This window comes from Lissotriton vulgaris, chromosome 10, assembly GCF_964263255.1.
Source record: "Lissotriton vulgaris chromosome 10, aLisVul1.2, whole genome shotgun sequence".
Taxonomy (NCBI): Eukaryota; Metazoa; Chordata; class Amphibia; order Caudata; family Salamandridae; genus Lissotriton; species Lissotriton vulgaris.
Genome location: NC_141698.1, coordinates 210,726,162 through 210,753,078, shown reverse-complemented (window position 1 = coordinate 210,753,078; position 26,917 = coordinate 210,726,162). Strand labels below are relative to the sequence as shown.

Here is a 26,917-nt window from a genome sequence, read left to right as displayed (position 1 = left end):
GGTCTTTAGTTGGCAGAGGTATGCACCTATGTCCAAATTGGGACCCTTGCTTCTAGTCAGGATAAGAGGGACACTCACTTTAGATAACCTCTGCTCACCCCCTAGGTAGCTTGGCACGAGCAGACAGGCCTATCCCAAAGGCAATGTGAAAAGTATTTGTACCCAAAATACACAGTAATACAGTGACACCACAAATGGACACCACACGAGTTCAGGAAAATAAAGTATCTTTATCTAAACTCAACAAGACTAAAACGACAAATATCGTACATATATGTAATAAGAATATGACTTTTAAAAGGTTTCAAGCAACTGGGTCCCTAGGAAACTATGGATGTGTAAGTAAAAACAACAAAGCATTTTGGAACCTAGCTGCCAAACAAATGGGTATAAGGAAAACAACACAAGCCCTCCCAGTGACAGCATTGGTCTGGGAAAACCAGATCTCAAATCTGTATAAAGCGAATACACAGAAGGTGGAAAAATGGCAACCGCATCCTCAAGGAAAGGTTCAGACAAATATTGATGTTATAGCCTCAACAACTAAGCAAATAGCTTACCTTATAAAGGCCACAAGATCCACAGCAGCTATGGGACCGGATGAGATCCCGATTAAGGTTCTTCAATCAAATCCGGAGAAGTGGAGCAAATTTCTATTCCCCCTATTTCTTCACTGTTTTTGAACAGGAGATATCCCAAAATCTTGGCGGGGGTATAGTGGTTCCCATTCTAAAAAAAGGCTCCAGAACAGATCTAAAGAACTATCGGCAAATATCCCTACTCGACGCAACAGGAGAGATCTTTGCAGCCTGTGTCTTGGAACACATTGAAGACTGGGCCTTTTCTAGCAGAGTAATTCCTATGTCCCAGGCAGGATTTTGCCCAAAACATTCAGTAATAGACAATATTGCAATTCTACAAACGATACTTGACAAATATGTCATGTCAAAATCACAAATTGTATATTGTGCTTTTATTGATTTTACTACGGCTTTTGATAGGGTAGAGAGGCCAACACTCTGGAAGAAATGTGTGAGGATGGGAATCCCACAAGATTTACTTACATAATTATATCCCTCCACACAGAAACAAGGTGCAGAGTTCAAATTGGGGGGGATTAAAGGGCTTAAATAGACCTATATCCACGCTAAACCGTCTCAAACAAGGTTAGCTCCTTGCTCCCTTGCTTTTTTCCCCTTTATTTAAGCGATTTACCAGAGCATTTTATTCAAGTAAAAAATTTCCCTCCAAACTGGCATTGAGTGACATACACATTTTAATGTACGCGGACGATATTGTGATCTTAGACCTTACACCGATAGGGCTACAAAGAAACCTAAATGCACTAAGTAGCTATGCAGATGACAACTTCTTAACCTCAAATATCTCAAAAACTAAATTTTTACCCTTTAGGGGAAAAAAGAGCCCACAACCTTTTAATTGGACATTGCGGGTAAAATCGTTGGAATATGGCAAAGAATATACTATCTCGGTCGCATTTTCTCCCAAACTCTACAGAATAATTTTCATTTACATCATATAGGCCGTAAGGCAGAAGCCCAAATAGGAGCAATGCTGGAATTATATTCCTCTTCTGGGAATAGACATTTCCAACCTCTGTTGGAGGTCTATTGTATGAAAATCCCCACCATCTTAAGGTATGGTCTATATATTATACCCATAAAAACCTGGAATATGTAAAAACAAGAGAAGGAATTCCTTACAGAATTTGAAAACAGTAAATGCTTAAAGGTGATGTTATGGCAGTCACTATAAATGTTTTAAAATTATGTTTGTGTATTTGTTGACCTCAGTGAAGGTCTATATCAAATGTAATATAAACTATGGCATGAGTTTAGGAAAATAAAGTATCTTTATCTAAACTCAACAAGACCAAAACAACAAAAGCATACATACATGTAATAAGAATAAGATTTTGAAAAGGTTTCAAGCAACTGGGTCCCTAGTAAACTATGGATGCATGATTTCACACAAAGTACCTGTAGTTGGAGAAGTGTGGCTCACTGGTTAGAAGCGGCAGACCCTGATGCAGAGGTCTGACCCGGGACCAGGGTTCAATTCCCGATGCGGCAGGGTCTTGGGCTCAATGTCCTCGGACTCGATAATTCTCACCTCGGTGCCTACTCTAATCATGGGTCCCACTCTGCAACTCTGGGCAATAGCTTGCTTAATCTCCACAAAGGCCCCGAAAGCGCTGGGATGCCTGGCTTCACCTTAGGGGTGCCCAGTAGGGGGCATCTCACAGGGAAAGCCAGGAAGGGTTCCACAGCGGTATACAGCGCCAGGATGCCTGAAAGGTGATAGTGCGCTTTACAATACATACATACATACATACGTTGCATCAAAATTCACAATGCCAAATAGCCGCAAAGAAGGGAAGCGTTAAGACGCAAAGGTATGCGTCAGCTCCTGAGTCCTTGGGGAGGCGGTGCAACAGTTCTGCCACACGCAGGAGAAGTGATGCATCATTTCTGGACTGTAGGGGGAAGTGATGCGTCAACTCCAAGACCGTTCTGGTCCACGGGTGATACGTCGGGAAAACTCGCCGCACAGGTGCGATGTGTAGAAATGTGAATTGCGCTGGCAATCAATGCGGCAGCGGCAAGAGGCGCTGCGTCAGTTTCTTCAGCCGCAATACCCCGAGGCATCGGTTCTTGCAGTTGCAGGCATTGCGTTATCTCTGCAGTGGTGTGGAGGTGGGGCGTGAAGATTCTTCCTGCACGGTGGGGCAGCGTACGAAAAACAGCCACAAGAAGGGAGATGTGTCGATTTCCTCAGGTTCTTCCAGTTCCGAACAGCAGTAACAACATCCAAAGGCCCAAAACAGGCACCTCTTGGCAGGTCAGAGCTTTTAGCAGTAGAGTTTAGGGGAGCTGGGGGTTAAATCTTTGTGTCCCTGACACTTCAGAACAGGCCAGCACAAACATGCCCTTCTTCAAGCAGGGGTCATAGCAAAGTTTCAGTCTTTGTCCTTTACTTGGCAAAAACAGCAATTACAGGCCAACCCCACACAGCAAAGGGGCAGTACTCCTCATCACAGCTCTCCAGCTCTCGTCTTGGCAAAGGTTCCTCCTAAGTCTAGGAGAGATCTAAAGGTCTGGGGTTTAAGGTCCACTACTTATGCCCAATTTGGTCTTTGTTCTTCTTTATGCAAGGGTCTCGGAGACCAGTCCAAAACAGTTCTGCCCTCACTGGTGCAGTATGACCACAGGGGGTTGAAGCAGCCTTGTGCAAGGGAGACAGGCCTTATTAAGGTGCAGGGAAATCTCCTCCCACTACTCAAAATGCAGCCAAGCCCCATTTAGCTCAGCTCTGAGTCACCCAGGAAGGGCCAGGCACACCTCACCTCCCAGTGGCTGTATACAATGAATGCACATCCCCAGCCCCTGTCACTCCAAAACCAGACTGCCAATCCACAAACAGGCAGAGGCACACAGAATGGTTAAACAAGAAAATGATCAAAACTGATGTGCAAAGTACAAAAGATACTTATTTTATATAAATATGCGTATCATAGATATACATGTTCATATATAAATCACACATTCCTGGCTATCACCTATTGTTCTGTTACTGAAAAACAATGGTGAATGCTAGAGGTGATGCATGGACAAACATAGAAAAGTAAGGCAGGCACAAATATTTTAATCATACCTGCTCTGCAGCAAAACGGACAACTAGAAGTGTAAAGATTTGTTTACCAAGTTTTACCCTCTTATGCTATCATTCTTTATATATGTCATGAAATTATATTATCACACACAGAAATGTGAAAAGAACCTTTATTAGCAAGTTTCTCAATTGTAAAGTCATATCAATCTTTTTCACATATTAAAGGTAGTCGAGATTTTAAATGACGCAAAGTGATAATAATTTGATAACATTTAAAGGGATAGTGTTCATGCTCTGATAAGTCTTCTGTATGGTTTCCAAATGCTGTTTTATATGTGCTTTCCTTGCAGCCATTATAAACGCAAATCCACCCAAAAATCAGACATTATGTGGCATTAGACTGAGGAGCCATAAGGGGAAAGAGTGAAGAGTTTCCTCGGGTTTTCCTGAGGTGTCTCCAATAGGTCAGGCCAGATTCAACGAACTCCTATACATTAATTACTGCTGGACCAGTGGGCCTAGTGTCGGTTACGCAGGGCAGTGAACGGAGGATCTGCATTACAGAGTACTCAAAGCACTGTTTAAAAAGCATGTTGGGAAAAGACTAGGGCCCTCATGATAGGAGCTAAGAGCCAAAGTCTACCGGAAGCCAGTGAGGTGAGAATGTAGCAGCACTGATGTGTTTCTACATTTAACACTCACCAGCAACAGTGTAGCACCATCAATGAGAGTTGCCTCATTGGAGCAAAAATTAAACTATCACCCAACCCAAATTAACCAATGGGGTTAAAATCAAAATTGGTAAATGTGATTTGGTATACTAACCGCAACTGAAAGTTGCAGAATTGAACAAGTTTAGCAATATAAACTTTCATACTAAGCTCTGAATGACCACAGAGGCAGTAACAACACAAAAAAGAATAGAGAGCCATAAATAAACCACAGGTACCACCAAGAGGAACTGTAGAAATTCAGTCTTGTAAGAATTTAACTTTAAACGTTCCCATAAGCGGGATTATTTATTTTATTTCCTTGCATTTATTTATTCATGGTCTTTGATTCACCAGAATGCCAGTGGTAGCATAATTGAAGTCATACCTCCTATGTCTCAGTGACATCACAAGCTTGATCACTTGTTCCACCCTAGGCTAGTCAAAAGTCAGCAACTTGATGCGGATCAGCCGTACCAAACACAATATTTAAAATCTACAGAAAATAAAGAGTTCCTTTTACCTTTGCTCTTGGTTTCATGGCCACTAAGACTAGGTGCAGCAAAGGCTATTCCAGAGGTATCGAAGGGCAAGCCATGGTTAGCAACTGCAACCTCCTGCCTGTTCCTAGCCATAAATTTGTAATAGTCCACTGACAATTTGCTTTGGGGATTGCCTTGATGCAAGAGAATCCCGACAGTCCCTCTTATTAATTAAAACAAAGTTAAAATGCATCCAGTGGACTATCAGTTGAATAAAAGGGTCTGTCACCACTTACAGACCGTTAAGCGGGTACAAAACTCTAATTAATGTATACAGTTTTAATCATGCAATCATTATGGGACAGGGGTAAAAGGAGGTAGTGGAATGAGTCATTCAATTGTGAACGCTTAGAGGAAGATGTGGGACTTCAACTGTTTCTAAAATGATCACACGTTTGATTCCTTATGTAGATGAGGAGGGAGAGAGTTCTAGAGGGACGAGCCTTGTTAACAAATAGTTCTTACCACAAAGGGAGATGCCGTATTAGTCATCATGACGGCATCGCTTTAGATTACGAGACCCCCATATTCAGGTCATGTGAAAAGAGACAAAAGAGATGCATTTGCAACGATTTGGGTGCAATGGGTGGTCTGGTAGCCCCGAAGATTTCTGAAAACGGGTCTCTGTTTCATTCATCTATTCAAAACTCAATTGAATTGCATTTCTTACACTACCGTTAAGAAATCAGAAGATATACGTATTTATAATTTGCAGCCAAGCCAAGAATGAAATCATAAACACTGGGTAGCCTGGTACACATACAAAACGACATGTACTCTCTTTTAGATTTTAAAATATATCCCCTTCCAGATGAACGCCTCTCGCTCTCGCTTTGCTATTCAAATTCTTCAATCTTGGTAACCATAATATATCCAGCGATCGCACTGGGCTACTGACTGGGTGAGAATGGGAAGTGGGTTCAGTTGGAGTCCTATTTACCTTGGACTGCCTAAATATTATATTTTTATTCAGCCCATATTCAAATTTCTTAACATTTTCACAATGTGTGCTTCTTATTCCGAATGTAGAAAAGATAACAGAATCCTATTCAGAACACCTTAGTGATCCTTTAACTGAGAGGAACCTGTCCCCGGGTTTTGGACAACAGGCAGTAAAGCTTCAAGTGATTGTTTAGTTGAAAAGGCACCAAGAAAAGCGAGCAAGATCTTGTAGCTTTAAAAGTTCTGCGTCTGAGCTGGGTTTAACAAAGTTAATGCCATTTTTTTAATCAAGTTTTTCACTGGGTGAATTTTGTTATTCTCATCCCAGAAATACAGTGTTCCTGGATATAACCTCTGTTACCTGGCCACTCTCTTTTCTATATACGAAGTACTTCTTCTGGCACATAATGTTTATCACATCGTGTTTATACTGTTCCATTACATTACGCAGCAGTCCTAAAATTCCCTTAGATAAACATCACACTCACACTTGACCTCTGTGGAGGACATTTCCCACTCACCAATATTATGCGACAAAGTTCACTATTCAGCACCTTAAATGCAGGTTTAAATAAAAGATCATCAATTCTGCAGTCAATGACATCTTTGCCGATTGGTCCATTCAGTCATGGCTGCAAGACATCATATGAGTGGATAATAGAATGAAGTGTAGGAAGATTCGGAGAAAAATTGGATTTGGATTGTCTTTTCTAACATATCGAAATGTAGGTCTGCCAATAAAGGGCCAACTCTCACAAACCTAAATTCCTAAAACTTTAAAAACGAACCCCCTGTAAAATGTGGCTTATTAAAATGCTTTTTCCATCCAAGAGACGTCTCTTCGGATTAACACACAGAACCAACAAAGCATTAATTTCCACACTCGTGGGTCTCCATTTTAATTGGCTCAGTAAAAAATATATATGCAGTTGGACTTTTATATTAAGTTTGTATATGCTGTATTCTCCAATCTGTGATCAAATCTGAATTTCTCTGATAGGAGGATTTAGCAATCCTGGTCAGAAAAACAATAGCTCCAATACAACGAAATCAACGTCTTTAACAGTATGCAAGCCAGTTTTTGAGTGGAGCTCAAGCCGAACGAATCATCCATTACAAAGTAACAGGAAGTACCACTTGATGTTACTTCATTGCCTTGTCTGGAACCAAGAATCCGTTTTCTTCATGTGGTTTACTATAACGTTTACAGCAGTTCAGGGATACTATCATGTTTTAATTAGGCGATAATCTTCTTCACTTCTTCGCTTGACCATCCAATAAATCTTTTGCTTCATTAATTTTGGCTGCCAAGTAAGGAGAACCACCTACAATAGAACAAGCAAATATTATGATAAAGTATGTGAATTTTTTTCAATCAAACAATTCAATGAGTTTTAACATATCATTGATATGAACTGGTTGTAAAAAAGCATTGCAAATTTCACATAATTAATGACTTATTCACAAATTCCTGGTGCATTTCTAGTCCAGCTGAATGCATATTGGTTCTAATAAGAAATAAAGAAGTCTGGAGATTCTGGCTGCTTTCCGATCACGTCACCATCATACTCTCTAACAGAGACAATGATCCATGTAAGAAACCAGTCTCTCTTGGGCCTGAATAATTGGTTCAAGAATAGTTCAAACACCGAAGATCATGGTGCACAAAAAAAGACAGACGGTTCTCCAAAACATACTCATGAGAGAGAAAAGCTGACTTTAATTATTGACGCAGTCAATTCTTCATTGTACAGTGCTGTTGCTTTTGACCTATTTGAACTATAGTAAAAGCTACACAGGATCTAGGACTCATGAAAGACTGAGTAGCATCGGATGGTGTGGTTATTCTCCGGGGGAATGATCAGTACATTTTTTGGTATGGACTTGAAACAGACATTCACAGACCTTAGACGGGAAAATTGGTATATATGATTAGAGAAAATGTGTCTGAAACATTATGTTGTGTATAACTAAAAAAACATGGAAGCAGATATGGCATGTATCAAAGGGCACAACCAAGTACCCAGAGGGACTCTAGCTGAAAGTAGGCCATCCCAACACTGGTTCTAAGGATATAGTACAAGGCAAGATTTCACACATTTGTTCAATTGATTTTCAGCCTTGGCTAGACACGCTCTTCACATACTCAATTAGGATCTATCTAGAATCAAAGTTAAATACAAAAATCTAAGTGATATGCAAAGAACAATTTAAAAACGATACTTAATTTAAGTTAAATGTATTGCTTTAAATAATTCCGATTTAAAAAAAGTAATATTAATTTTCACTGAAAATGAGACCCAACATTTTTTAGGATAGAACAAGAGATGAAGAGAGGAAGGAAAAGGATATAATCCCATAGCCTCAAAGACTTTGTATCTTCTCTATCTCACCTCTTTGACATAATAGTGTCACCTGTTCAAGATCAACGGCGTGATCTGAATACATATATTGGACACCATCTGGTTCCAATAGTTTTCTATTTACCCAGACTTTGAGTACCTCTCGTGTTTTTTTGCTATAATCCCATTCCCTCATACTGTTGAAATTACACTTTATTGCCACATAAAAAATGACCACCAAAACGAAATATCGCAACTCTTATGGAGAGAAATAAATAAGGATACAAATTCCACTGCATGGATCTACCTAAGGGAGGCAATAAAGGAATTTGCGATCACGCCAATATGGGAAAACAATATAATCAAGTCATCGTTCAAGAAAATAATTAATAAAACTGCAAGCCATCTATCCATCTTAAACGATACAGCTATCCTCACCAAAAGAAAACACGCATGGACGGTAATTAATGGATACAAAAAGAAGGAAATCCAACAATACCTGGTAACACCATGGACAGAAAAAAAAACAGGTCCTCCTCAAAGCCAGATTTGGAACTATGCCAGGCCTATGTCACCTTCCCCCGTGGGAGAGACCGAAAACGCAAAAGAAATGCAGACTGTGACAACGGTGAGGAAGATATGCTTCATCTTCTCTGTATCTGTCCCACGCTTTTACAGGAGAGGAAATCGATACTAAAGTTTCCCTTCAAAGTACGTGGCATAAGGACATGTAGACAGGCCTTGATCAATTGTATGAACCCGAACGAAATTATTTTAAACGCTATCTTTGTAAAGTTTTTAATGATAGTTAAAAGCAAATTAGATGTAATGCCTATTGTAGATATTTAATTACTTACAAAATGACATTTTTAGTGTTTTTATTCGAGAACATAGTTTTTAGTCTTTGTCTGAGATGTGTAATATTGTAAGATTTTAAATAATCATCACAATAAACGATTTACTTACTTACTTTATTGCCTCAGGGAGGAAAGGACGTGAAATGGGGGCCAGAGTCCTACCTCATGTTTTATGATTCACCGCAGCCCTAGTTGCCATTAACACTGCATCTCTATCATCTTGCTGTGAGATACATTTTCGCCCTCTTTTACAGCACTCTATGATCGCCCTCGATCCGCTTCCTCACTGCATTTTAATAGGGAGTCTACAACCAGCATTGCAGGGCCATACCTATAAGCATGCTGGGCGAGGAGGTTTCCAGGAGAACCCACTTGTCCATGAAGTCTTGGCTTGGTTGGGGCATTTCCGGTGGTTCCAAACTATAAACACTGCTTCGCCCCCACACCCTCCTGTTCCTTGCTACAAAAAAGAAGGTTCTACCTGCTTCTCTTAGACCAGCAGTTGTTTCAGGTCTCAGAGAATGGTCACGGTGGGCACAGCACTCAAGACAGCCACAGAGAACATATTATCTTTTTCTAAAAATCGATAAAATGTTAGTTCACATAAAGTAACCTGCAGCTTCCAGACCTTCAGGAAGACATACAGTAATTGAAGCAGATGGTCACTTGTGTGTCATCCGCATAGTATAAGGAAGGGAGATAAAAGAAGCATATCAACACCCACTGCTTGCAGCAAACCGCTTAATAAATTAACACAAAAAATGACTATTGTGGGCATAAAGCTTCATTTCGCTCTCTTTAGTGGAAATCAGACATTTCTGCGCCTCTCATCCCATTATGTAGTATGCTTTTTGTAACATTCTGTGTTTTTTTTAAAACCTGCTAACCTGCACACATAATGTCAAAGCACTGTTCCAAAAATGCATTATATGAAACGCTAGCCATTTAATCAAAGCTTGAAGCCAACATCTAATCGTTCATCAGGGTCTCCTCCCCGCTTCTTGAATTCCACAAGAACCTAAAGACCTGGCTGTTCAATCAACCTCCCACTTACCTCTTGTCGCCCCCCTCCCCCTTCTTCAGACCCACAACTACTCCAACACCTGGATACTCTTCTGGGTGATCAACTGTGCGCTACAAATCGAGATCCCATAACATAATACCACTGATGCGAATTTGATATACTTTTTTGCAAGTTATCATTTACTAGTCTAAGATATTCCATAAAATAAATTCAACATGCAATACATCTTTCATTTGGGATAAGACATTTAGAGCAGCCTCAGGGTTGACTGTAGAACTCAAAAGCAATGCTCTTCAAATTTACTGCAAGGTGGTCGTCAGATCTCACTGGCTTAGGGGGTGGCTCATTAAAGCTCCCCTCTCACTAGCTTACTAACTGCAGGAACCGATGGCCAGCGTATCTTCTTTTTATCATCTACATACTGATCTAGAGCCACTTGTGTTTTCCATCAAGTATTATGATGATTTGCGAATTCCTTTTTCCATTCTTTTATTTCTCGTATAGTCTATTAATGGAATTTTGTTTTATACTTGCAGGAAAAATTAAATGTGTCTTCAATAAAAGTGTGTGTGTGTGGGGGGGGGGGGGGGGGGGGGGGGGGTTCATAGATGAAACATGCAATATACTACTGATCACCATTTTTGAGGTGGGAAGGGACCATGACTCACGAGAGGCAAATCTCTCAGGAGAGCGGGTCAAGATGCCTCTCCATTTTGGCAACAGTATATTACTTAGCATATTGCACTCAGTCCATCTGCACATAAGGTTTATGCCATGGCATTTCAATTAGGTACATTAAATTGAAAAAAGATATTTAACCAAAGCTAGGATTAAGAGGTTAAATGTGTGCAGTAAGGTAAAATCACGTTGAAGAGGCTTGTAACTAGTAGTAGAGTTCTTTCCATGTGTAAAGTAATTGTAACGTGCAATCTATGAGACGGTAAACGCGTTTTCTCACATCAATTTCTCTTTATTGTGGTAATAAACTCGAATTCGGTCTTTGCACTGTAGTAGTATAGCAATACATTAGTAATATAAGTGTAAATCAAATACTCAATTTTCGTAAAGTTGTTCATTTTTTGCACGCAAGACATTAACTCCTCTGGAGTTCGCCTTTCATTACCTTTATCGGGATGGTTCAAAAGCATTATCCTTCTATGCGCTTCCCTGATCTTTACTTTGTTAGCGGTGGGGCTAAAAGAAATCAGAAAAAACAGAACATATAGTAGAAAAGTGTTTTCAATGTAAAGTATATGCATTTGGGTGTTCTTATAAATACCATGCAAGTCTTGAGACGTCAGAGTAGCCTTAGTTATTAATGTCACAATGGGTTGGATTTGCACTGATGTAACACTGAAAATAATTGTAATATTGTCAAGAGTGACATTTCATGCAACGCAAGTAGACCCATTAATTGTTAGACTGTAATATATCAACATTTACCACTCAATATAAAATAAAACACGCACGTCTCTCAAGTAACATTTATTTATGTAACCGAGACTTTGGTAAGAAGATTAATGAAGACTGACAACCTTTGCAGTTGCCAACAGGTCTTCTTGAAATACACCACCAGAGAGGGATAGACCTTTGGATCAAGCTCAAAGAAAGTATGGCAGAAACAAAATAAAGTGCATGTGAATGGCTCCTACGGAAATGGTACCAGAGTTTTAGCAAGCAGACCAGTAAGAGTCATCATGAATTTTCCACATTTGGAACTTGTGCAAGACTCTTATTTTAGTTATGATATGTTGCACTTTGAGTATATGCCCTGAAGCAACATTATGGCTGCAAGTGGTGTGGCACCATTTTTTTGTGTGTCACTGTGCTCACACTAGCATTCTCCGTGCTACCCTATAACATATCTACAAAGAAGACAATCAGTGTGGTAAGTTTGTGGTGCGTTTACATCCAGCAGCACCGATGGTCATGCAGCAACTGCCAAACACAGAATATTTACCTCATTTACCCACCAATGTTCTGACCCAACATTCTACTCCACTTTCACACCAGAAAAGTCTACCAAAAACCCTATCCATCATCTGTTCTTTTTGCTTTTGTCCACTAAGTGGAAAGGGTACGCCCAGACGTGTGTCCCGTGCTCACTGTGCCACTGGATTCAAGCTAGCCTGGCTGATATGGGGTGATACCTCAAAACCGGTCCCATGATGCTAGTTTACGGTCCGGGTAAGACCTGGCATGGCTGTTCGTGCTGGACTGTTCCCATGGGGAGCAGGGTCAAGACTGATTTGATTATGGCTGGGTCCAAACTGGGGTGGGGTGGCTGATAAAACCAATGGATTAAACCCAAATCTGTGACTGGGGGGGATGAAAGTTTGATTTCATCAGGTTTTTTCCTAGGAAATGGGCAGCATGTACACCAACCAATATGAAACATTAATAATTTGGTACAGGCTACAGGTTTTATTCAACAAAGACCAAAAACCTCCCTAACACCAGCCCATCTCCAAAAGCTGAATCTTTCCATGACCTGCGATGGAAGCAACAAAATCATTCAAAAGTCTACCTCAGAATACTTAAAGCTGCGATGCTATGATAATTCCAGACTGTGTGCTAAGCAAATGGCAACGGCAAAATAATAGAAACCACACCTAATACTTTTAGTGCTGCAGAAGTGATCTCCACACGCTCTGCACAATCAAAAGAGTGCACAGGACGTTGATGTCACTTCTTAGACCAGAGGGGTAGGCAAACCCATGGTGCTCACAAATTATGCTTTCCACACTTTCTCCTGCCATTGGCGACTGTTGCAGAAATGCTTCCTGCCACTCCATGCAACTCTCTCAACAGACTGATGTCAATAGCACACAGACCTCATCAATCTTGCACCCTCTGCCTAATCACATTCCTTGTCTTCGCCGCGAGGTAGGAGAACTAGCATTCTCTGCTTCTGCTTCCTTGGATGCGGGCGAGAGAGAGGGATGCATAGTATAGCTTCCTGGAAGGTTGGTGGAAGCTCAGGCGGTGGTTGATGTAGGAGAGGCGGTGGTTGTGTAGTGTCTTATACACATGGATCATCAGCTTAAATTGCCACCTCTTCTGTATGGGGAGCCAGTGGAGTTTTCTTTCTGAGGTGGGGTGATGTGGATTCGTCGAAGATGAGTCTGGCTACAGTGTTTTGTACGGTTTGAAGTCTCTGTAGGTGGTTTGTGGTGATCGCTGCATACAGATTGTTGCTATAGTCCAGTCGTCTGGTGATTAGGGCCTGTGTGACGGGGCGTCTTGTGTCCTGGGAAGCCATTTGAAGATGTATTGTAGCATGAACAGTGCGAGGGAGCAGGCGAAGGAGACTGCGTTGATCTGGGACTTTCTGGTCAGCTTGCTGTCCAGGATGATGCTGATGTTTCTGTGGTGGTCGGTCAGTGTGGGTGAGGGTCCTAGCTCCCAAAGCTACCAGGAGTATTTAAGCACCCTTGAGCAGATTTGGGCTTGGTATTCCAGATATGCCTCTCTCTGGGACCTTGGAAAACCCAAGGAGTCAGGCCCTTAAGGACAGGTGGGTAGGCTGGACCCTATTTAAATGAGAAAACACATGAAAGTCCCTAGCCACCTATAGTTGTATCCACACTTAAGGAATGTCGAAAACACTGTTTGTCTAGATCGACCAGGTATTTTTATTTATACCAATTATTTCATATTTATTTAATGATTTTTCAAAAGAAAATTTTTAAGGCAAGAAAAGACACGTATATATATCCACATATTTATAAAACATTTTTTACAAAACTATCCACACAAATATATTTCAGACTTAACACACGGAAAATGACAAGTGCGACCAGACCAAAACTAAATCAAGTATCTACATCATAAACATCCCACATAAAAAAATGATAAACATCCCACATAAAAACAATACATCCATCCATATGACATGACATTTTTTGAGCTTGTATGCAACATTCATAGTTTCAAATGATGCATACTCTCCACACATTAGATTAGTTTCTTGATAATGTTATCCCATGACTTGTGGTTAGTCTTGAGAGGTGAGCGGGTGATATATGGAGTTATTTCCATTATAGCTTAATGAACGAACAACTACATTCGTTGAGTCCCACTTGGCAAGCTTAGATTACGACTTGTGCTGACACTGCCCCTAGAGTTTCGAAGCTGTGTGCATTTGCACACTTGACATCTGGGAGACAGCCCCGCACATGCGCACAAGAGAAACACTACTGATGCTTGCGCATGCCCGGTGGATGTTTGGTTGTTCGCGCAAGAGCATTGTGCTCTGATGGAAAGGGTTAGCGTCCGATCAAGACGCAAGTTCAGTCAGTATAGGCGGCAATTGTACAACAACAAACACTGATTGGTTGAAGACCCGTTAAATATTAATTAACCAATTAGCCTTGATATAAAAGGGGACGTTGAACCTTCCTTGGTACCTCCCACACTGCATCCGGGTTGCTACGAGGTACCGACGGACAGGTAAGACGATACTAGTCAGTTCTGCTATTCTTGAACTTTGATTCTCTTCATTTCTTGCCAAAGCCTTGCAAATTTCCGTTTTGCCCTTAGGTCTGAGTGTACCCTGGGTAAAACTAAATTGAGAATGTTTTGATAATACTACAACTCAAGCTGCAGGCTAGACCTAGGTTTTACATACAAAAAACAGGTCTCTTAGCCGATAATACTTAGGAAGAAAACATCCTTCTTACGAGTCAATTTGTTCCCATTCAATCATATTCTCAGAAAGGGGCATGTCAATGAGAGAAAACACCTTTTGTTGCCGATATCGTGTACATTTTCTTTTATTTTAAAATTGATATGTTGGTTCATTATCAACATTTGACATAGAATACTGTATTAAGAAATTAATTCACCTCAACAGAGAACCATCCTCGTAAAAGCGTGAGCTTGCCCTCTCACATGGTGACGGATGTAATGATTTTTGGTTTTTTGAATATCAGTTTTTATATTTGATTTTTAGTATAATAGGGAGACATAAGTTGGATAATATCATTACCACTTGTTCCCTTATTTTGCTTACAAATAGAGCGGGCCTCAACCACCGAGCAGTTGCCGGGTGAGGGGAGGAATACTCCCACAGAAAGCAGGGTGAGTACTTACCACTATGCATATTGTAAACCACTATTGCCTTATCAATGCCATATAATGAATAGGCACAGACGATCACAATCTATGATTGATCTCCTTTGACCCTTTTAACTCGATGCTCTGAATGTTGCTTTTTGTTAGTTGTATTTAGTTTTTGCACCAAACCTTCCCTTTCACTTTTAGGAATGAAGAGATAGATCCTATCCACGTGTAGATTGGAATGGTACCTGGTAGGGTGGTAATATACCACTGATCTGTTTACTTCTTTATGAGAAATTAGATGTACAGTACAGTTCACTTACCTTTATTTTTCCTGCAGTAGCAACTAATATCATAAGGTCCTGAAGAAAGCCGGGCAAGTTGGTCACACGGCTGAAACATGTCGACCTCACTCTTTGCCAGGAGATAGTTAATTCTTTTCAATACTATCAGGCGGTTTTTTCTCATGACACCAGGACAATACTTAATAAACATCATTTTTGTCCTCTTAGTCATTTTTATCTCACACACACCTATCACTTGCACTGCACTCTATTATTGACTTCATACTTTGAACAAATTGTGGCTGAGAACTACTGAGAGCATTAGGTCAAGTTTCCATGCTTGTTAGCCTTAGAGCAACACTGGCTACATCTAACCCTTCTCTCAGAGTCCTCCAAATGACGATGCTCCGCCAAATGGGTGGGCTGATGGAGACACTTTTCCTCAAGCTAGTGTTTAGGCAAGCTATGTCAACCTGGTGAGAAGTTTATTTTGAGCATTCGAGGTTTTTTTGTCAATTTTCAGACTGACTTTCTCCCTATAGTTATATATGTTTGTGATTAGGGGTGTGGAGTCGAGTTGGTCTATAAATACTATCCCCTAGAGTCCTCTCAGACATATTTCCTATTTCGGTCTGAACAAATCTCCACTCTCTACACTAACTGCTCCCACTATGTTCTTTGCTCTCCTTGCATTTCTGCATCTGTATTTTCACTTATAGGAGGTACTTCAAGAACTTGTACACATTAACATGAAAGTTCAATATGTCTGCTAAAACTGATTACATAAAGTGATAGTGAGTGTTGGGAAAGAAATAAATCACTGAAAAAACATTACACAAAACTTAAGAATTACATTTTAATAGCGGACAGTACAGTGAAAAAGAGTTCAGTCAGCTACTGGTCCGGTGCCAAGGTGAGAAAAGAATACTGTTCACTGGGTACTGTACGAAAGTATGAGAATGGAAAATAATTACTGAGAACGGGCCAACTGATGACTGAACATGTGAGTGTGTCCTCAGAAAGTAGTATATGAGCTCTGAGAGTCAATTTAACAGCTGGGAGAGGATGGATAGATCTTTGTAGGCCTACATCAGAATGTGATACAAGTACAAAAGAAAACCTTTTTTCCTTTCATGTCATCCAACCTAAGGAAAAAAGTAGCGCTGCAGCCTTATATGGTAAGGCATCAAATGGTGAACTGACTCACTTGCGCAAGCCAGCATATCCTGCTTTAGATACGTATACTAGCAGTTTACTTGTTCGTTTTGTTAAAAAATGCATCCTACGGTCTGATGGGGGTCAGCTATCCCAAGCAACAACCGATTTCATTATTCGGTGCAAGCCCTCACAGATTAGAGCGATCTGGAAGAGGATGTGGTTTTAGAATCTGCTTCACTTTTCACTATCAGTGTGAGGCATGCACCTTCCTCCTCGGTGTTTGAATGCTTTACTCTCCAGTTTTGGAGATTTGCCCTCCAGATGACTGCTAACTCAGAGTGAAAACACTTTGCTGAAAGATAAAACTCTCATGCTACTAGAAGAGTGATTAACTTTCAAAATAAAAGTAATGTGCCACAACCCAGTTGCACTCTGTTTAGAAGACAAATGCTCTACGCGGACCATGCTTTGGCCAAAACTCCTAGGAGAGTCAACTTATCTGAAACCTCTCTCTTGGAAGTTGATTGTTCCTCATCTCTGGATTTTGGTTCCAAACTATAGACTCTTTCCCGCCAGAATTTGCTACCAAAGAGCAGTAAAACAACTTTGAAATTCCTCAGCTTGTTCAGGAATTGACAGTCCAAAATATGCCGTTTACACCACCTCATGGATACGCACTAAAAAAAACAGCAACTTGTTGTCATTAGCATCACTGAAACCAGGGTCATCTGTAGAAGCAATAGTGGAACCAGTCACTATCGGTACCAATTGAAATATCGATCTACCCATATGGTATAGTTGTTCATCAGGAGCCATTATTCAGCACTACTTCTACACCAGGCCACCTCCACTATTCCTAACTGATCACTTTCGAGACCCGCGATCTTAAATGCAAACCAGGCATGCAATGAATTAATTAAAACCTTGTGCTTCTTGTTAATCAGATCCTTTGAAGTTATAAACACAAGGACAGTTGCTGCAATTCCCTCTGAAAGTAATGTAATGGTCTTGAACTAAGCATCACATTAAGCTCCACATGGGTACTTCAACTAAGCCCAAGGATTAGACGGCAACTGCTCCAGAAGATGGTTAACATCATCATCCAACAGAAATATTTAATGTTGTTACACTGAAAGCAATGTAAACTTTACACATTATGCCACCTGTCACAACAGCACCACCAAGAATTCTATCTATCTATGTAAGGCCTTTTCTTGGGACCAGGAGGCAGTCAGTGGTTATTGGACAACACTGTAATTGGATAACAGAGTTGCTTTCCTTGGTCACTTCATGCTTCAGAGGAAGCAAAGTAGAGCAGTTAAGATTACTCAAGAGGTGTTAGGTGATAAATACTCAGATACAGCTTAACACTAGTAAATAACACACAAACCTAGTCACCAGGCAGTGCTTTAACTTTAAAGAAAAATTGGACTTTAGCAATTGCAACAAGGGAGGCAAAATGACAATCTACACAAGAATCAGAATGGGTTATCACATTCTGAAGCGGAGGCAGAACAACAAACTTTTTTTTAAATGGGTATATACTAGGGGTCATATTTGAAATAATACCATGCCTTAAGTTAAGATTACCCCATGGGACAATGTTCTGGTTTCCTTACCGTCAGCCATAGGTAAGAGACAATGCAGGTTCAATACAGAAGTTTGCAGGAAAGCAACACTGCAGTATCACTACCTCAGGGAATTATCTTTGCTTCAGTCTCTATGGCCAGCTATTCCGCAAAGAATGTGACTTATGAGCAACTCGCTCCAGCGAGGTGGCCTTCAAGCAGGACTTCAGTCTAGTATGCCCTGACCAAATCTTCCTTATGCTTTGGGGCCCTATACTGAATACTGGGCATTTCAGGTTCCCTTTCAAGCCAGTCATCATAGACAGGTTTCTTCCAGAGTACTCCATCCTCCCCGAGGACAGGTAACAGCAGGCCCTGACACAGGGAAACAGTTAATCTACTCACTGTGCAAAATCTCCATGAAGATCAGAAGACGCAGAAGTTACTGTCTGGAAGAAATCTGTTGTTATCCTTCCGCTAGGCACATAGAAAGTACCCGAGCCAACCAATGTTCAAGATTGTTTTAAACTTCAAAAATGTCCTGCAATTAAGAGAAGCCACATGCATGACCTTTGGTTTTACATTGGTAGGTTTTTCTAGATATGTATTGTAGGTCAACGGGTAAAGTAGTCAGAATTGTTTGTGGAGTAGAGGTAGACTGGTAAAACTACAGAGCTCTAGCTGCTGGCTCAGCGCAACACAACAAAAGAGGAGTGCCAGTTTTGGCAGAGGGGAAGTAAACAGGTTTTACAATGTGAGGGATTGTGAGAATTGTACGCCTAGCCCAGAAGTTTTGGGGAGGTGGCAAAGGATAAAGGAGAAGTCCACAATGGAAAAATATAAGCAGACAGTTTAGTTGCCATTTTGTATAACCTGAACAGTGTCCAAAATAGCCAGCTGTCCCAGTCTATTGGTACCTGGCCACTTGGAAGGCTCACTTACACCATGCTGCACATGCACGCATAGGGAAGGCATTTAGACTTAATAGTTCAAAGCTCCCAATTTTGGGCCTTGGAACCTTTAGAGGGGTGGCCAGTAGGAGGCTTATCCACTAGGGATGCAGGGAAAAGGACCTTTACCCCAGGCCTAATATTTGCAGCCGCCAATCCCCCTCATAGCCTTGTTCAAAGGGGCAGTAGCCACCCTTGCGATTTCCTATTAAAGTGGAAAGCACTGTGAGTTGAAATTGCAGTTTGTTTAAGCTCCTGAAAAAGGATGGAGGGCTAAGTAGGTCAGCAAAAAAGAAAAACACAGGGTAGCACTGCTTTTCCAAGTGGACGAGTCGTTTACATTACATCCCAAGAAAATACTGGGAAAGGAGAAAGGGGTAATAATGTCAAGCACAGGGTGTGAATTACAAGACTTCTAAGGATTAACTGCATCGCTGCGGCAGCTTTTCCCGCTGTGTGCGGCAAAATTCAATGAGCCGTTTTACATGACGAGCTCAGCTCGTCATCAGCACACGACTACCGTGGCTGATGACGAGCTGAGCTCGTCATCAGCAGCGAAGAGGTTAAACACTTGTAGTCCCCGATAACGTTCATGCAGTCTGTTGTTGCTATTGTAAAGGGAAAACCCTGCTCCTCAAGCATTTTCTAATTTAAAGTTTTGGGTTCAGATTAATGTATCTGTGTTGCTACCACGGTCCTGCCCCTCACCCTGGGCAGCATCACATTGCGGGCAGTGCTACATGGTGAGTACAGTGTGAATGCTGCTCATATCACCCGACACCATGAGATGATGGAGTGAGATGTTCGTTGTCTGTGGTAGTGTATGCAGAATAATGTAAACGAAGAGTAGGCTATTAGAAAAAGACTAAATGAAAAGCAGTTGTGCTGATAAAATGAGCACATACCCAAGATAATTATTCAGGGTACAAGTCGAGGGTACATGCGGGTAGGCAGGGTCTAGCCACACTTTTTGCCAAGAAGTTGTGCCCCACAGAAATATGCTGAACTCGCCCCCATGTAATTTTCAGACACTAGGACACATTCAGCAGTGCCTGCATGTTGTCTGCTTTCATTATGGGCAGCAACGTGCAGGTGGGGGGCTTTATATTTTACATTTCAGCTGGGCCCAAATCAAAGGCAGAGGATAGGGGGCCATCAGACTTCCTTTTGATCGAGTATCCTGGCTGGGAGCTATCTGGAGCCTCACACCTAACTGCAAATGCCTTGCAGGGGAATGTAGATTCTCATATTTTTGTGATCAGAGAATCTGGATTTTATTACAAACACAAAGGCTAGCATTGTGCATCCATCTTTTATTGCTACTCCATGCAGTACTTTAAAGCAACTTTTAACCACACTTGAAATTCTAGAATTAGAAACAATACTTCAGTCTATAAAACCCTAAGCCCACCAGCCATCTTCCTCTTTACAGCTGCTCCAAGGCTAAATCATCATCCTATAAATCTTGAACTGTAATGAAAAATCCCAAAACATGCAGAGCTTCCAATCTTGTCTTATATACTAAAGTTTTCCATCTTTATTGAGTCTCTGTAAAAAATAAAACACTGAAATAAATGTAAACTGTGGTGTGAATATTTCCTTATCAAGAGGAAGATGGCTGCTGGGCTTGGGTCTATATGAACTGTGGTACTGGTTCTAATTCTCGAATTTTAAGTATGGCTAAAAGTTGCTTTAAAGTGCTGCATGGAGCAGCAATTAAAGATTAATGCAGAATGCTAGCTACCGGTCTTGACATACAAACAAAGGCACCCAGCTTCTTATTACCTCACAGGTACTTAAGAGAGACATGCTTTTGATTTTATTCAGGTATGTATTTAAGAGATATGCATGCACTGAAGGAATGTCAGAGGTCTTGGTCTGTCAAGCAATTACACAAATAATTTAAATACCGCAAATCGTTTTAATATCGCTAGCCATCCCAATCCAAGGCATCTGAGTGCTTTACCTCACACGTAACCATTATATATATTCACCGTAAATCATATCTTTGTAAATCAATGTACAGGATGCTTTACACAGGATAGCGAGGGTTACAAGGTGTAGGAGTTACATTACCTTCATAGTTCTCTGTGCTATATTAGGAGGATTACAATTTATGAACTGTATGTAAGAAAAGCACCTTTGTGTTAAAAGCAGTAATCCACTTACCAATCTACATAGAGTGAAAATGTGTCATCTGCGTGTCACATGATGTGATTCGCAGGAGACATATTAACCCCCTATGCTACTTTGATTTAAACCTGTGGCGAGAGAAAACACAGATCTCTCCAGCAATTGTGTGGTCTTGCTAAACTGTTGTTTTGAAGCCAAATGAATCAGTTGTGTAAATACTGTGGAGTCTGTACTTATGAAAAAGCACAATTTTGTTCCATACGGTGTCTAGATTACAGCTGAAGCTTGTGAAATTTTTATCCCAGTCAGTAGTGTATTTTAATATTGTACAAGCGGGACTGTTTTTTAACGGTGGGCCTTGCGATCCTTTAAAAATATTCACTTTAGCGAGAAATATATTTAGATGTTTTTTGGGATTCGCAAATTGCGATTCCCTAAATGCATTAAAATGCAAAATTGATACTTGTATAGCGCACTACTCACCCGCAAGGGTCTCAAGGCGCTTGTACGAATACCGCTGTGGAACCCATCCTGGCTTTCCCTGTGAGGCGTCCACTCCTGGGCACCCCCAAGGTGGAGGCCAGGCATCCTTAGTGTTGTGGGGGCCGTTGTGGAGATTAAGCAAGCTATTGCCCGGAGTTGCAGAGTGGAACTCCATGACTGGAATAGGCACCGAGGGGAGAATTATCAGGTCCGTGGAATTTTTGAGCCCAAGACCCGCCGAGGCGGGGAATTGAACCCTGGTCCCGGGCTAGACCTCTGCATCAGGGTCTGCCGCTCTAACCATTGAGCAACACTTCTCTATTCGCAAAATAGGTAATCGCAAAAATTGTGATTACATATTCTGCGAATGCATTTAGGTTTGATGCATCGGAAATGGCTTTTTACCGGTCCAAAAGGCCTGATTATCCAAATCGGCCAGTTTGCGGCCTGTAAAAAGCTTGATGCATGTGCCCATAAGCCCTTTTTAAGAAAGCTAAGCCCCTTCTAAAAAAGCTCTATCACCGATATGCATGGCACTCTCATCAGCAAGTCACAGGAAGTATAAATAAGGTACATAATCGTATTTCTAATGCAACAACAGCTCTGAATTGCATTTCGAAGAAGAGACCTGTTGTCTTTGGCAATGTGCATTACCGCTGCAGTCAAATCTTCAAATTATCAACACTGTTTGCCCTTAACATATTTTACAATAAGGCTCTTAACAAAAAGAAGCTGAATGTTAGAAGGCCAAGCCCACAATTTCCTAAAAGTTTTTCAATCCTAACTTTGAGAAATCAGTTTGACTACAAAGAGTCTGTTCCAAATATTCCTCATATTGTCATCATCCTATCCTCCCGCTACCATTCTCAATCCAAACAACTCAGGGCTCGACAAATCTAAAAATATTTACTTGACCTGCAGGCCGGGTAGGTTGACCTAATATCAATCGCACTCGAACCACAAACTGGCACCTGGCACTGTAGCGGCAGATATCACTCGACAGGCTGGTCAAGTAGGCCTGAAAACTGGCTCGCCCTTGAAGAAATTCACTCGCATTTGCGAACGGTCGTGTACATTTGTCGAGCCTTGAAGTGACTAAAATATCCAACACTCAAATTACTTTAATATTTCACTATACTAATTCAACACTAATACTTTATGGGTTCCGGAGTACTGGCCAAAAAAGCGTTAAAACCCCCCATAAGGGGTACCAAGCGCACTGTAAATGAAAACCTTATTCTCACTTCTATCCCTTCGCTACCCTTCTGAGTCCAAATAACTGACTAACATATCCACCACTCAAATTACTTTCATATTTCACCATACTAATTCAACTCTAATCCTTTATGGGTTCCCCTATCCTTCTGAATCCAAATCAGCCGCGGAAGGTAAGAGCGGTGGGGCCGGCTGGAGGGGGGGGTTATATTGAGAGACTACCACAAGAGAAAAATATATAAATAATTAATTTTCTCTCGTGATCATCTCCCGTAATCTCCCCCAGCTGGCCCCACCTCTCTTACCTGCAGCGGCTGCGGCTGGCCCAAATAACTGACTAACGTATCCACCACTCACATTGCTTTCAAGTTTCACTTTACTGATTCAACACTAATCCTTTATGGGTTCCAGAGTAGTGTGCTACTCGCCGAAAAAGCGCAGGTTTTCTGAAAAGTGCACATAGTTTACTTTCAGTCGTCACAGATAACCTAAAATCCTAGGGTGCTCATGATTTAAACAAGAGTCTTTCTCATTCTATGATTACAATTTATCCTTAAAATGTTCGGATAGTCAAATCAGAACTGCTTCAAAAGATCTCCATACATCTACTAAAATCCTACACAATGTGAATAAATTCCTTAGTGATGCAATCTGTTCATTGAGGAGTGTCAACTCCTAGGTTCCCATTAAGTAAGTCTGTTCTATACACAAACGAGTGTTTAATGGACAAACATCCATGGTCAAGTCGAGAGATCTATCTATTTGGTCCCAATGCCAGTATTCTCCAAATGTTATCTCTGAATAGCTGTATACCTATGCAGCATGAAAGTTCACCTTACATCCCTACCTGGATGACTGGTAGACGGCATCTTGTCATGCTCAGACTTTGGAGGTCTTCAGCTAATCAGCAGTATCGTAATAAAGTTATACGATCTCATAGGCTTCCAATCGACCTTCATTTGTTGAAGCAGGAGTAAAATAAATATAACAAACAAGTTTTTCAATTTGTTAAAATTATTGCATTAAACCCGGGCAGGTAGCTCAATGGACTAATTAACCAAATGCAGAAAGCTGCTTCACATACAATGATTCATTATATGTCAACTGCGCTAAAAGACTCCAGGTTAAAGTTTCACCCCTGTTCTATTTTTACTTCTACCTAAGTTCCATCATGTAATGAAGTCGCGTCGGGCTGATGCCTGAGAATGCTAAGGAAGCAATTGACTTTCCCCAACTCCAACCTGCTTTCAGATGTAAGAGACATGAGGCTGATTGTGCACCCAACACTAGAACTAGGTCACTGGTCTACTGAACCACCATCACCAGTCTTCGAAAGGCAAACCCGTCATGTAATTGACCTTTACTCATCCCTATTTCAAGTTGAGAGTAATCCTGACCTGTGGCCAACTATTGTTTACTCCTTCAAACCTGCTGAAATGTGACAACTCTGCTCTAAATCTGCCTGTGCTTCGGAGATCATCTTTACAGGTAACTGTATTTTTTGCCAGGTTGCCCCAGGTAATGTTTAAAACTTTAGTCAGTCTGGGCTTTTCAGCCAGCAACACTCTGCTTTCTGGGACTCTCAGTCCCCTCCTACATAATACATGTGTGCTCTCAAGTAGGGGTGGGTGGAATATTCCGTTCTGCCTGCGGAAATGGAAACATTTTGGCAATTAGTTCTGGGCAAATTCCGCCAATCTCCACGTGGTGGAATTATTTGTGGTGCACGGCTCCAGAATGGTAAATGGTCAAGTTAGCACGATTTCTGCACGCTAGGAGAACATCCGGTGAGATTTTTCTTACATGGGTGGTCGTGACAGTTTGCAGTCACAAGGCTGCCGCTTGAGTAGAAAATCTGCTGGAGTGACAGCCGTTCGTGCTGATTTTTCACCGCTGAACACGCTACCTATGCTAAATCACAGCGGTAGTGTGACATACCTATTTCAGATCCCTGACTCAGCATCTCACGAGGTTTTTATGTAACTCTGCGGAATTAAGAGGAGTCAAATTAAGCAAGTTCCATCCAACCCTTCTCTATGCATATGAATTGCGGTTTATTAATATTCATGAACGGCTCTGACTACCACACTTGATGCTTGGGCCTCTATGCAAATGCTCTGCCAACTTTTCAAAAGCAGATTAGGGAGAGATGGTTATACTTTCAATAAAATTAGCAACAGAAGCCAGACACATATTGCTCACACAGTTTCATGGATTACTAAAATAATACACAAAATGAAAAACGTGCATTTCAGGCTGTTCCATCAATGGAGTGATATGAAAAATAAAGACACACTGAAAAGGTCATAAAAGAAAAGGTCATAACCATACTGACAGCTGGTTCTGAAAGGTTGTGCGGGCCTACATCACTTCAAAAAGTTCAAGGGGATTTAATTCCTGGGAAATTACTTTCCTCTTCACTTTGGCCCAGTAAAGAGTTTAAAGCAGGTTGACCTTCAATAAATCCTTTTGGCATAACAAGAGCAATGAGTTATTTCAAGGCCTCACTCTGTTCAATATAGGGTTTCTGATGCAGCACACTTATAAAAAACATATTACATGGCATGTTTATACATAGAAGACACAAAAGGTTGAAAGTACATGTTGCATACGTTCGACACAGTGACACATGAAACAGAGGCAAGTGTAGTAGAAGAATCGTAAAGGTGTGCTTTAAAACGTAAAATAAAGAAAACACATTGAAAAGACAACACTAATACAGATAAATGAGTTGTGATAATGAATTTTCATGCCTATATTTCTTATTGACATATATTAATGAAAATTGTGATGCAATGTGAAGTGGCCTAGTGATTTTCATGCTCTTTGTTGAGAATGCACCAGTTAGAAAAGTTGGTGCAAAAATGTGTAGCAATGAAGTGCAAGCTTGATATATGGCAATATGACACTAGAGACTTTTGTAGTATGAAATATGAAAAACGTACATTGATAAGAATATTGTGCAATTTTGTGGTAGTAGGGTATTTCTAACATTAGCTATTTCCATGGGTATACACCTGTTACAACGCATTTGTTACAACGCACTACTGTTACAACTCGACTTTTACAACGCATACCATTACAACGCATTGCGCTGGGGGGCGCTCTAGGATAGGGAATAAGTATAATTTACTATCCAACACCTTCCCTAGGGTCCACGGGGACTGGAGTTAGAATAGTAAATTATACTTACCACTATCCAGCACCTCAAAGCGCTATGCGTTGTAATGGTATGCGTTGTAATGGTCGCGTTGTAACGGTAGGTAGTTGTAATGGTATGCGTTGTAACATGGTACATCCATTTCCATGTAATAATATTTGTGAAAGATTTACACATATATATTCTTCATATAAATTGATTTAATTTCAATATAATCGAAGTAAAAGTTAGAGCTCCTTTCATTTAAACATGCAATGCTAACTAAAAGGCTTTCTTGAAATGCTTTTTCTCTAGTTAAGACCTTGTCCTGATTTAATACAATGGATGGTTCTTTGCAAGTGATATGTTGCACCCTGACATTCTTGAATGTTTCTTCAATGTTCACAGTGAAATATTCCTGTGGTAATAGAATTTCATCTATGGCTATAAGTCGCAACTTTGTATTTCTTTCCTATCGATTAGGCCTGTGAGGACTCACAAATCGCTCATTTCTCATCACTAGCTTGGGAGACCGGCTTTATGTTTCAACCATCTCAGGTGACACAGTGTGAATATGGACATGCAATGGTCTTTCGAAGGTGGTGTGATGCCACACCACTAGACATTGCTAAAAACGAAGGGTGGACGGAGTTCGCAGAATTATACTCCGTGGAGTTACCTAAAAACTCAGCGAGATTCAGCGGAGTTCCGTTACCAGTAAGTAGTATAGTAGTACTTTATTAATTTTCTAATGTGTCCATCGCTAAGGGCAGCCTATATTTGGCCTTCATTGATTTAAAAACCGCGTTTGATGTGGTTCCTCGCGATAAACTCTGGAAGGTGCTGCTAGATATGGGGTTTCTGTGTTATCTTTTG

General features: G+C 40.9%; 1 protein-coding gene across 1 annotated transcript in view; it reads right to left on the bottom strand.

Annotated features, from left to right (window-relative positions):
* Positions 1-3,789: 3,789 nt before the first annotated feature.
* The window catches only part of DNAJC19 (DnaJ heat shock protein family (Hsp40) member C19), a 58,751-nt gene continuing 35,623 nt past the window's right edge, over positions 3,790-26,917 (bottom strand). Inside the window, exons 5-6 of the mRNA XM_086940891.1 lie at positions 11,174-11,244; positions 3,790-7,152 (exon numbers count right to left, since the gene is read on the bottom strand). Of these exons, the coding sequence (XP_086797017.1) occupies positions 7,082-7,152; positions 11,174-11,244 (142 nt within the window). The 3' untranslated portion in view covers positions 3,790-7,081. The remainder of the gene's footprint in view (positions 7,153-11,173; positions 11,245-26,917) is intronic.